Source organism: Staurois parvus, unplaced genomic scaffold (genome assembly GCF_062004578.1).
Source record: "Staurois parvus isolate SC_StPar_1 unplaced genomic scaffold, SC_StPar_1.0 ptg000562l, whole genome shotgun sequence".
Classification (NCBI taxonomy): Eukaryota; Metazoa; Chordata; class Amphibia; order Anura; family Ranidae; genus Staurois; species Staurois parvus.
In genome coordinates, this window is record NW_028318358.1 from 6367227 (window position 1) to 6380308 (window position 13082).

At 42.6% G+C, this 13082-nt stretch overlaps 1 protein-coding gene across 1 annotated transcript; it reads left to right on the forward strand.

Moving 5' to 3' along the window:
* Positions 1–417: 417 nt before the first annotated feature.
* LOC149450784 (uncharacterized) lies at positions 418–10603 on the forward strand. Its single transcript, XM_089691343.1, has 4 exons — positions 418–601; positions 5970–6132; positions 9795–9924; positions 10057–10603. Exons 1-4 carry the CDS (start codon positions 418–420, stop codon positions 10501–10503), a joined length of 924 nt encoding a protein of 307 aa, XP_089547469.1. The 3' UTR covers positions 10504–10603.
* The last annotated feature ends 2479 nt before the right edge of the window (positions 10604–13082 follow it).

Genomic DNA, 13082 nt, shown 5'->3' on the forward strand with positions numbered 1-13082 from the left:
AACATTTTACTGATCATTAAACAAGGAACAGATGTCCTGTTCTTTATTTCAAAGGTGTATACACATGCCTCATATTCCAATTTTTGAATTCTGTATTATGAATCTGAACTCAGTGCATATTTATGCACCGGTGTGAATATCTCCAATGAAAACAATGCAGCTATGTTCAGATCTGTAAATAAAAAAATTGCAATTTTTTACTGCCATGAGTACGAAGCCTAACACAAAATCTGCATCTGAGGACATGAAATTTAAGCAGTTATGCATATAAACGCATGTTTACGCGTAAAGTTGTGCAGGTGTGTAAATTAACTCCAAGCAATTGGGAAAATATTAGAATATCATAAAAAAAGTACAGGAAACAGTAATATAAAGTTCACAGGTCACTGGACACTTCCTGTTCTTCTATCAAACACCATGATGAGCCCACATGTCAGCCAGAGGGACCTAATTGCTGCTGTTCAGCAGCATCCTGCAATCTGGGACATGGAGGATCCCAGATATAGTGATCGGATAGAGAAGAAGCGGGCCTGGGATGAAGTGTGCATCAGCCTAACAGCAAATTGGGACCATCTTGACTGTGAACAGAAGAAGTTGAAATGTAAGTGCCATGTGAAGCATGTCCATTCTATATTTCTAATATATGGTATATATATATTTTATTATATATATGTATATATAAAATGTATGTATGTATATATTCAGCGTGCTGTGAAAACAAAAGTTAGCTAGGCAACGTAGACAGCACTGCCCTCCCAAGCAATACTTAGACTTGTCAGAGCTGTTCTTCCTCTAAAGTGCCTCCCCGTACAGCAACAAATCACAGCTATAGTGATCTATTGCTGGTAGATTGCAGCCAGCAGTGAATGACTATTATAAATGACCTGATGCTGCATGTGGGCTCTGGATCTAGTCTCCACTCTTCAGATCCATACCCCTCATGATAAAAAAAAAACTTACATAGGGTAAATATGTTTAAAAAAAAAAAAAAAAAATATATATATATATATATATATACTTGTATTGTGTATGATTGTTGTGCATGGGTGTTTCTGCACTGAAGAGGGTGTAACAATTGTGCACCTCCATTGGGGGTTCTATGTATGTTTTTGTACAGGAGGTTTGATTCATTCATAATGTTTGTCATTTCAAGGTGAACTTGAGTAAATTGTTTAATTTTTTCATTATACAGATATACCTTAGTTAGGGAACATCTGATATTTGAATACTACACATTATTTTTATTTATACAATCACTTCATTCATGAATTACAATTGGTGGTAGCTGCTCTTATGTTGTAGTTTTAGCTCATTCTATTTTGCTGCGTGTGGATTAAGGTTTGTTTTTATATATACAGTTGCAAGAAAAAGTATGTGAACCCCTTGGGATTACATGGAGTTTTGCATGAATTGGGCATAAAATGTGCTCTGAACGTCATCTAAGTCACAACAATAGAAGAACACAGTCTGCTGAACATAATACTACACAAACATTAGATGTTGCCATGGTTTAATTGCACATAACATGTAAACATTCACAGTGCAGGGAGGAAAAAGTATGTGAACCTTTGGACTTAATAACTGGTTGACCCTCCTTCGGCAGCAATAACCTCAACCAAACGTTTCCTGTAGTTGCAGATCAGACCTGCACAACGATCTGGAGTCATTTTGGACCACTCCTCTTCACAAAACTGTTTCAGTGTAGCAATATTCTTGGGATGTTTGGTGTGAATCGCTCTCTTTAGGTCATGCCACAGCATTTCAATCGGGTTGAGGTCAGGACTCTGACTGGGCCACTCCAGAAGGAGTATTCTGTGCTGTTGCAGCCATTGTTTTGTTGAATTACTTGTATGCTTTGGGTCATTGTCCTGTTGCATCACCCATCCTCTGCAGAGCTTCAGTTGGCGGACAGATGGTCGTACGTTTTCCTGCAAAATGTCTTGATACACTCTGGAATTCATTTTCCCATCAATGACAACAATCCATCCAGGCCCTGAGGCAGCAAAGCAGCCCCAAACCATGATGCTCCCTCCGCCATGTTTCACAGTGGGGATGAGGTTTTGATGTTGGTGTGCTGTGCCTTTTTTTCTCCACACATAGTGTTGTGTGTTCTTCCCAAACAACTCAATCTTGGTTTCATCTGTCCACAGTATATTTTGCCAGTAGTGCTGTGGAACATCCAGGTGCTCTTTTGCAAACTTCAAACGTGCTGCAATATTCTTTTTGGACAGCAATGGCTTCCTCCGTGGTGTCCTCCCATGTACTCCATTCTTGTTTCATGTTTTCCTTATTGTAGATGTGTCAACAAAAATGTCAGCATGTGCCAGAGATTTCTGTAGGTCTTTAGCTGACACTCTGGGATTCTTCTTTACCTCATGCAGCATTCTGCGCTGTGCTCTTGCAGTCATTTTTACAGGACGACCACGCCCAGGGAGAGTAGCAACAGTGCTAAACTTTCTCCATTTGCAGACAGTGTGTCTTACCGTGGACACATGAACATCAAGGCTTTCGGAGATACTTTTGTAACCCTTTCCAGCTTCATGCAAGTCAACAATTCTTGATCGTAGGTCTTCTGATAGCTCTTTTCTGCGAGGCATGGTCCACATCAGACAGTGCTTCTTGAAACCAGTAAACCCAAAACAGGTGTGTGTTTTTTAAGGGCAGGACAGCTGTCAGCAACACATCCAATATCATCACACTGATTGGAGTCAAGGTTGGCTCACTCCTGGCTCCAATTAGCTCTGGGAGAAGTCATTAAGCTAGGGCTTCACATACTTTTTCCTCCCTGCACTGTGAATGTTTACATGTTATGTGCAATTAAACCATGGCAACATCTAATGTTTGTGTAGTATTATGTTCAGCAGACTGTGTTCTTCTATTGTTGTGACTTAGATGACATTCAGAGCACATTTTATGCCCAATTCATGCAAAACTCCATGTAATCCCAAGGGGTTCACATACTTTTTCTTGCAACTGTATATATATATATATATATATATATATATGGCTTTTTTTCAGTGGGAATGCAGGAAATTGCAGCCACCTCCATTACTGAATGTATACAAAGGCAAGAGGTACTGGAGTGTGCTGGAAGGTCTACTGATGCTGACTGCTGGGGGATCTATTGTCGCTGGTGGGAATCTATTGTTGCTGCAGGGGTCTTATGTATCTGGGGGGGTCTATTGTTGCTGGGAGGGATCTACTATTGAGGGAAGGGTCTATTGCTGCTGGCTTCTGGGAGATCTATAGTTGCTGGTGGGGGTCCAATGTTGCTGGGGGGCATATTGTTGCTGGCTGTAGGGGATCTGTTTTTCTGATTTTCTAGTAATCATTACAGTATAACTAAAAGCACAACTTTTATTTTAGTTTTGAATAAAGTGGAGAGGGATTAGATCCCCTGTCAGCATTTTTTTGCTGTCTGTGTCCTCATTAAGGAGATTCGCGCTCCCTATTTGTACTGTTTACCAGTATCATTGAAAGTGAAAGTAAAAGAAAATCCCAAATTTTGGGTTATTCCCAGAAACGTAATAGAACAGAAGTTTTCCAATGGGGACACCAGTTCTGCTGACCTAGGGTCCCCAAGGGATTCCCTTAATTTGCAGGGATTTCCTCTAACTTCCTGTTTGGCTATGGGTCAGGAAGTGAAGGTAAATCTCTGCAATGGGAGACAGATGGCCAAAAAAATCTGACGGGTTGTAACGAAGCCTGGACTGGTCATAGGGCACACCAAGCATTTGCCCGGTGGACCGGTCCCACCTGGATAGGAGGAGAAGTCGGGTGGCACATAGAGGAACCAGACCGTGCATTTCTCGGTTCCTCTATGTGCTACCCAGCCACCCCTCCTATCCATTTCCTGCATGCTCCTGTATGCTTCACTTGTGTCCGGACCACTTGGCTCTTGGCTCCTGTATGCTTCACTTGTGTCCGGACCACTCCTCATCTCCTGCAGCAATGCCGCCAGGTTTACCATTATCATTGAAAGTGAAAGTAAAAGAAAATCCTACATTTTGGATTTTCTCCAGAAAAGTAATAGAAGGGAAATTTTTTAATGGGAACACCAGTTCTGGTAACCTGGGGGTCCCCAAGGGATTCCCTTAATTTACAGTGATTACCTCCCACTTTCTGTTTAGCTATGGGACAGGAAGTGAAGGTAAATCTCTGCAATGGGAGACAGATAGTGAAAAAAATCTGACAGGTTATAACCAGGCCCGGACTGGTCATAGGGCACACCAGGCATTTGCCCAGTGGGCCGGTCCTGCCTGGATAGAAGGGGTGGCACACAGAGGAACCGAGTCATGCATTTCTTGGTTGCTCTATTCTTACCTCTCTCATTCTTACTTTTTGGCTCTCTTGCTTTCTCTCTGTCTTTCTCTTTTTCTCTCTATTTCTCTCTGCCCCTAACTCTTTCTCTTTCTCTATATATATCTATCTTTTTCTTTCTTTCTCTCTTTCTGTCCATTTCTCTCTGCTTCTCCCTTTCTCCTTGTCTCTTTCCTCTCTCTTTCTTTCTCTTTCTTTCTTTCTTTCTTTCTTTCTTTCTTTCTTTCTTTCTTTCTTTTTTCTCTCATACACACTCCCCCTATATCTATCTATCTATCTATCTATCTATCTCTTTCACACATACACACACTCCCCATCTCCTACCAAAAAATGGAAAAAAAATTGTAAAATATAAAATTGTAAAAAATGAAATAAGAATAAAAACCTACTAACACAAGTGGTGGAACTACCAGGGTTGCAAACGTCGCTCTTGCGACAGAGCCCTGGCATTCCGCTACCGGGCTCCAAGGAAAGGGTCCTCAGGCTTGGGGATGCTCTGTCCAAAATGTCCAGGCCTATTTTTTGTCCCAGTCCAGGCCTGGTTATAACCCTCCCTTACTCTATCCAAAATGAAAAAAAAAAAGTTTTGCCTATAATTCTACTTTAGCAAATTCCATACAGATTACTTGGCACCACAAAATAATACTTGGTTCTGTATTCTCTAAAAGGGGCAGCACTGGGAGGTGGGTAGGGGGTGGAAGGAAGGGCTGGTGCTTGGAGGTGGATAGGGGGTGGAAACAAAGGGTGACTTGGATGATCTGGATGCCATTTCTGTTTAATGACCAAGGCCTCATTTAATTGTTTGCTTCTTGTGGCAGAACTCACAGGTGGTTCTGGACAACTGCAACCACTCTGTCCATGTGATGTCAGCATGCAATTGTACTGTGAACGATTACTTGTTGTAGGGGACACGATTGCCCCTGGACTCAATCTGCCTACGTCCAGACGCAGTCATCTGTCCCTAACCATTGGTAACCATTTGCTATATGATTACATGCCTGTCCTGAACTAACTGGGATACCTGCCTCACAAAGCCACAGCTATTTAGCCCCTGTGAATGAGGCCATAACAGTGTATGGGCAGCTTTGCCCAGCTTCCACAGTTCTTAAAATGCTATTAAAGATTTTTTTTTATAAAAATGTATCTTATACCTATCTGCTTTGTGCAATGATATTGCAAAGGGTGATTCCTTACCTTCTCTTCTGGAATCGCCCACCGGTGCTGTCCACCCCTTATTCCTGTGTGTGCCCCCTCAGCAAGCCATGAGCTACGGGGCACCTATGTGGGCCGGGCGTGCTCCCAATCCAGGCTGCATGCATCTATAACAGACAGAATGCCGGTAAGCTGCTCCCCCACTCCCTTCTCACAGGGGATTGACTGCCATCAGCAGAAGCCTATGGCTCCCTCTGCTGTCTGTGTCTCCAGTGAGACCAGGAAGTGAAGGAGCAGTGCTGCAGACAGGTAAGCGCTGGATTGGTGACAAGACAGTGTTTAGGGGCAGGAGGGGCTAAACCTTAACCCACAGAATGTATGGGTAAAAAAAATGTTTTGACTTTAGAACCACTATAATAGGTGGACTCTGTGTTAATTACATAATATTCTGGTTTTGTATGTGTTTTAACGGTTCTTTTTTTCTAAATTCTTTTTAGACCAGGAGTACTCCAAGCGTTGGAGATCACTAAGAGACCGATATCGGAGGGAACTCACAGATGAACAATTGGCCAAAAGCAGAGCCCCAACCAAAGGACCAACATGCAAGAGGCACCCCTATGCTACAGAGTTGGCTTTCTTGAGAAGCTCCATGGACGCAAGGTAGAAAGATCAACTGATAAGGATCTAAAATATTGTAGTGGGAATCCAATAAATCTGCTGGTGTTCATCCCTTTTATTAATGTATTATGCCAAATTCATGAAGCATGCAACACTTTTGGTTCTGACAGCAACTCATGCACCAAATTCAAGTAGTTCTAAACTGCACCACTTTGATAATGTGATACAATGAATGCACCAAATTCAAAATAAAATACTGACAGTTCGTATCTTACCAAAGTGGAGCTAATTAAGACCAACTCTCTTTTGGCATACAGAGAGAGAAACTGGCTCAGACAGATTTTGGACAAGCGTCTCATATGGATTCTAAAAAGTGTCCAGATCGCAAGTATTATTATTATTATTATTATTTTTATTATAATACAGGATCTATATAGCACCAACAGTTTGCGCAGCACTTTACAAAATGAAGGTAGACATTACAGTTACAATACAATTTGGTACAAGTGGAAACAAAGGGCCCTGCTTGTTAGAGCTTACAATCTAGGAGGAAGGGTTGAATGATACAAAAGGTAATAGCTGTGGGGGATGAGCTGATGGAGGAAATAAATGGCAGTTTACTAGGTAGAAGCAGGATAGGCTTCTTTAAAGAGAGAGGTTTTCAGGGATCATCTAAAGGTGGATAGATTAGGACATACCTGGACAGATTGGGGTAGGGCGTTCCATAGGATTGGAGAAGCTCGGGGAAAGTCCTGGAGGTGAGTATGGGAAGAGGTGACAAGGAAACTAGAGAGCAGAAGGTCTTGGGAGAATCGAAGAGAGTGGTTTGGTTGATATTTTGAGACCAGGTTGGTGATCCACTTGCAAAGGGCCCTGTACCCTTTGAGGACGTGCATAGCACGAAACGCGTCAGAGGGGCTACAGCATCTGGACATCTAAGCCACCGCTGGTAGCTATTCTTTAAACATTGCGGTCAGTATTTTCATGTTTTTCATCGTTACTTCTGGAATAAAGTGCTTTTATGCAGTATCACGCTATGTGATGTCCTTTATTGGGCTCTTTATGAGCGCCACCCCTTCACAGTATCAAGTTTAAGGAGGGACCCCAGAGGTGCATGAGTGTCTGAGGAACCAGGGAACCTGGCCATGATGGATGACTAGTGAGGACCAGGGAGCGCAGCTTGACCTGAGTGCGGAGGACCTAGATGTACCTGATGAGAGAGGAAACTTCTTTCATGCGTATTGTAAACGCACTTCTGGTGAGTGCGCATTTGATTCATTTCCTGTTCACCTTTGGAGCACTTATCCTTATTGGCAAAGGAGACCTGGCACAATTTGCACATCACATCCTTTTATGTTTTTGGACGTTATACTGAACATTGAATTTATCTTAAGACGAACAATATGATCTAATGTTCTCATCTTTATACTAAATTGAGCGTATGTTGATATTTCATTATTTTTATTAATAGCGCTGCACCTTTATTTTCTATATAAGGAAATATTATGAGCTCAGTTTTGGATAGATTGAGGTTTAGGAAGTGGTGTGACATCCAGTCTGATATGTCTGTTAGTAAATCGGTGAAAAGTGAAGAAACTGATGGGGTGAGCTGAGGAGTAGAGAGATAGATTTGTGTGTCATCAGCATAGAAATGTTATTGGAAACCATGGGAAGCTATCAGCTGACCCAAGGAAGAAGTGTAGATCGAGAATAGAAGAGGTCCAAGGACAGAACCTTGGGGGACCCCGATAGTAAAAGGAGTAGAAGAGGAGGAAGTAGAGTTGTAAGTGACACTGAAAGTGTGGTGAGATAGGTAAGATTCGAACCAACGGAGAGTACAATCATGGAGACCAAGTAAATAGAGTTTTTTTTGAGGAGGGGGTGGTCAACTGTGTAAAAGGCAGTGGAGAGGTCCAAGAGTAAAAGTACAGAATAGTGACCATTGGTTTTAGCGGTTAGTAAGTCATTTGTGAGTTTTAGGAGAGAAATTTCTGTGGAGTGTTGTGGGCGAAATCCAGACTGAAGGGGATCGAGAAGGTTATTCTCACTAAGGTGGCAGCTCAGCCGGTTGTAGACTAGATGTTCAAGGAGTTTGGAGGCAAAAGAGGGTAAGGAGATGGGTCTTAGGTTGCTAAGATTGGCGGGGTCCAGTGAGACCTTTTTAAGTATGGGAATGACTAGCGCATGTTTTAGAAAGTTGGGGAAGATGCCAGTAGAAAGGTAGAGATTGAAGATATGAGTTAAAGAGTGAAGGATAGAGCCAGAGGGTGACTGTAGTATTTGTGAGGGAACAGGGTCCAGGGGTCAGGTGGTTAGGTAGGCTATAGAAAAAAGTTTACCAACCTCCTCTATAGTAGCTGGGTTAAACAAGGGAAGTATAGATTGTGCAGGTGGACAAGGAGTGTAGGGTGAGGGAGATATCTGTACAGTGGAGGTCTCATCACGAATTGTATCTTATTTTTGAAGTGATTAGCGATCTCCTGTTGCGTGAGAGGGTGTTAATGAGAGTGATAAAATAGGTTGGTTTGGCAGTGGAGCCCAGAATTGTATTTTTGAAGGGCAGATTTATATTGGTCAAAGTCTTCCTGGGTCTTAGTCTTACGCCATAAATGCTCAAGAGCATGGCTACGTTTTTTGAGGCATCTGGTATTGTCTGTTTGCTAGGGCTGTAGCAGTCGGGGCCTAATTCTGTGTGTAGTGAGGGGTGCCAATGTGTCCACGGTGGATGACAGTGAACTGTTGTATACAGAAGTGGCCAGGTTGGGGCAGGACAGGGCTGAGATTTTGTGATAGAGACAATCTGTAGCTGAAAAAAGAAGAGAAGGTTAAGCTAGCGAAGGTTTCTACAGGTAACGGTTTGGTAGTTGAAAGACAAGGAGGAGGAAGCCAAGGAGAGAGCGAAGCTAATAAGTGATCAGAGAGAGGAAAACTAAAGTTGGTGAGGTTGCAAGGAATGCATAGGTAGGAGAATACAAGGTCGAGTTAGTTACCATTAGAGTGAGTAGACGTGTCCATTGTTTTAGATCAAAAGAAGTGGTTAGGCTCAGAAGTTTAGAGGTTGCAGGAGTGTTAAGATTAACAGGGATGTTGAAGTCACCAAGAATGATTGTGGGGATTTCAGAAGAGAGAAAGTAAGGCAGCCAAGCACAGAAACCATCAAGGAAGCTTGATACCGGTCCAGGAGGCTGATAGATCACAGCAATTCTTAAAGAAATTGGAGAGAATAGACGAATAGAGTGAACTTCAAATGAGGAGAGGGACAGAGAGGGAGGTGAATGAAGGACCTGAAAAGTGCTTTGAGGGGATAGGAGGATTCCAACTCCACCTCCTTTCCATCCACTAGGCCTGGGAGAGTGAGTCCAGAGGAGACCACCATGGGAGAGGGTAGCAGGAGAGGGAAAGTCAGATTCATGAAGCCAGGTTTCCGTAATTGCAAGCACGTTAAAAGGAGTTTGTGATAAAAGAGGTCATGGACAGTGGTGAGTTTGTCACAATGCAAGTAGGCATTGAGAACTTTTTGATACCCACCAGTCACTGTGCTGGGAGCTCTCAGCACAAAAGTGTTGGCATTTGGGACACATATATGCGGCCTCTCAGCGTTAAAGCACACCCAGAACAGGTAAAGATTTTCAGGGTGTGTATAGTGCCAAGAAATTGCAATGCTTGTGTTCACTCATCCTCACTTATAATTTTCTTTTGTACAGTATCGTAAGCAACTGGCACATCGAGAGGGTAAACGTGAAGGGGGAACAAAGTGAACCATGCACCTCAAACCCTCAAATGGCCATGGAGTCAGAGAGTACTGTGGCAAACCTATCTCTGCGGAATGCACAGGTACATAAGTATATGTCTATCTTGCTCTCTCTAGCTATAATGCAACTATACTGTATTTAAAATTCTGTTTATTTCTCTTTAATCTATCATTCTATCTGTATTCTATTTCTACAAAATGTTCTGTTTCTCTAGGATGCTGTGGTGGCAGGGGACATGGAGAGTGTCCCAAGGATCTCAAGACAGCATTGTTCACGCCTTGTGCAGTCAACACGAACATCTGTGGACAGTCAAATTCTAGGACTGCTGATGGAGAGCCGTTCTAACAACACCAGCAGCTCAGCTGTCTACGATTCATTTTCAAATCCCAATGACCCCCGGGTAGCAATCTGCCGCAGTATCCATGCAATGCTGGCAGGTCTCTCTACAGAGCGTGAAATGCAGGCCACTAATGATATATTAAGTTATCTTGTAGCCTGCAGGTCTGCTCAGTTGAAGGACCTCCCCCCTCCACATTTGCTGCAAAGTGCAACCACTGCCTCAACCAGTATGGCTTATCCCCAGGCATCCATGCATTCCTACCCATCTTTCCCCCCTACTCCTTCCTACCCCAACCCCTCCACCCCCACATTCCTAAACTAGCCATTTCCTAGACACAACTGCTCTTCCCCAAGCCACCCCTGTGACACAATAACAGTCCCTTTTTGATTCCCAGCTCTTTGCAGGGTCTTCCGCTACCCATTTCCCACTTACCACAATCTTTAAGTGAAAATAAATATTTTTGTAAACAGGCAAGTGTTGTGCTCTTTTCATTCATTGAAATATTCTAGGTAGTCAACACACAGCTGTGACAAGCGTATCTGCCACAGCTGTTTGTTGGTGAAGTGTGGAAACAATTTAGCTCAATTTAAAGAGTTAGTTCACCTTTTCAGAAAAAATGAGAAGGTGAATTAACACCATACACTAAACCCACGGTCCTGGTCCCCACTTCTGACACACATGTCCCTGCTCTGATGTCTGCAGTGTGTCACTTCAATATAAATTTCCTATCACATGCGCAGGTTTACAAAGCACAGGGACACATGTATAAGCCTCGATCTGTACTATTGTACATGGCACCCACAAATTATGCTTGGCAGACTACAATTGATGACGTGATGACTAAAGTAAAGCTTTTTTTTTGATCATGACCATATTAAGGCAACAATATGACAAGCATCCCTACCACAGCTTTGGGGTAGGGAATGCTACACAACAGCTTCCTTCTGAGTTCATGCATACGTGGGTTCAGAGCTAAACAAGCTTGGCTATAGTGATGACAATGTTATCAGTTTGGGAAGCATTGTGAAATAAATTAGGAAAAGGATTTAAACAATGCAAAACCGAACATTTAAGCACAGGATTGTATTTAAAGATTTTTAAAAAAATCTAGATGTGGTCATTCTGCCATGAGACTGGTCCTTTAGTAAACACAAAATAATCAGCAAAGGTTTTATGGATGAGAAAAACATGAGAAATGGGATCCAAGTCTATGTTCAGTGTAGCAGGGTTTGTAGAAGTTATGGAGCACATAGCATGCTAAAACCACTTTGATGGTATTCTCCACATCCAGCTGGATTGTGGACAGGAGAACACGCCACTTACCAGTGCACGCTCCAAAGGCAGGCTCCATCATTTGATAGGCACAGCTCAGACGATAAAAAAAAAAACCTCTGAATATAGGTAAGTCTATGCCCGTCATAGGGGCGCATGGTATTCTCTGAGAGCCCAAATGCTTCATCTGTCACAATAACATATGGCAGTCTTGGCCGTGTTGTTCCAGGCAGTGGTCTCCTTGGTGGGATCCTGAGGTGTCCCCCATGCAACCCTTGTCCCATAGCAGGGTCTCAGAATATACGTGCAATTCCTGCACTTTCATAGTCTACCAAATCCAGCATTACAATTGAAAAATATTTCTTGTTGAAATATTTTGAGTCTGATTTGGGGGGCATCTTGACCTAAACATGTTTTCCATCTAGGGCTCAGTTTGGAAATTGAGTCTTGCCCCAGAAATCATCCGCCATCTCTTGCCATAGCTCTGGCATTACAAAGTGATCTATCTCCTCCCTGACCACATAGCTCAATGTAGACACACCAAGAAAAAAAGGTAGAGTGAGGGTGAGCTTTGGCCTATATATTATATAATATACACACACACATGTACAGCTAACATGAATTCTAAATAATTGTTAGTGAATTCTAAGTCTGTTCCACATATCTAACAATATCCTTCATTTTTACAAAGAGCTATTTTGATAACATAGGAGTAATAGTTGCTATGGGTAACTGCACCTATTCTTGAAAATCTACCTGTCTCTTACTTAAAGCAAAACTAAACTCCAAAAAATACTCACCTCCACCTTCTAATAATGTATGCTGTCATCTTGTCTTGGGCTACTTTTAAATGGCAGGTTTTTGGGCTCTTGTTTGACCAATAAAGAATAATTTAACGTGCAACGGTGTAAGTCATTCCGGTACAGCTGGAGCATGGTGGAAGTGCATGCTGAGCTGCGCATGTGCATGTGCAGCTTATTGAACATAGCACATAGGACTGCAAGCAGGCAGGTAAGTGTGTTGTTGCAATAAATACATAAATAACATGTCACTTCTGCAATAAATAGATGCCTGCTTGCAGTTTTTTACAAGTTAGGTTTAGTCCCAGTTTTAGTAATTATGGGGGCAAAACCCAGAACTAAACTGAACTATGTAGTCTATATTTATCAGAATTATACTATACTGTACAATATACTCAACTACACAATATCAACAGAAAAAGTGTACATAGATATAGGTTAGAGCCAGGGGCGGACTGACAACTCATGGGGCCCCCGGGCAATAGGGGATCATGGGGCCCCTGTGTCCTTGCCCAAACTCAAAAAAGCCTATGAAAAAGCTACCAGGGGCATCTCATGGGGCCCCCTACTGACCCCAGGCCCTTGGGCAGTGCCCAAGTTTCCAAATGGTCAGTCCACCCCTGGTTAGAGCATACTTGAGGTTGACCAATAGTCGCTGTTCAACTGAGACTCTCTTTCACATGTTCGTATCCATTCATGTCAGTCTTGTCTCCATTATGTCCAGCAGTATATCAAAGGTGGCAATGGACATCTGCGTGAAATTTTAAAACTGCTGTGGAAACCTGTGAAGGTCTCCTTAGCAATTGGCAAAATATCATTCTCTGTGAC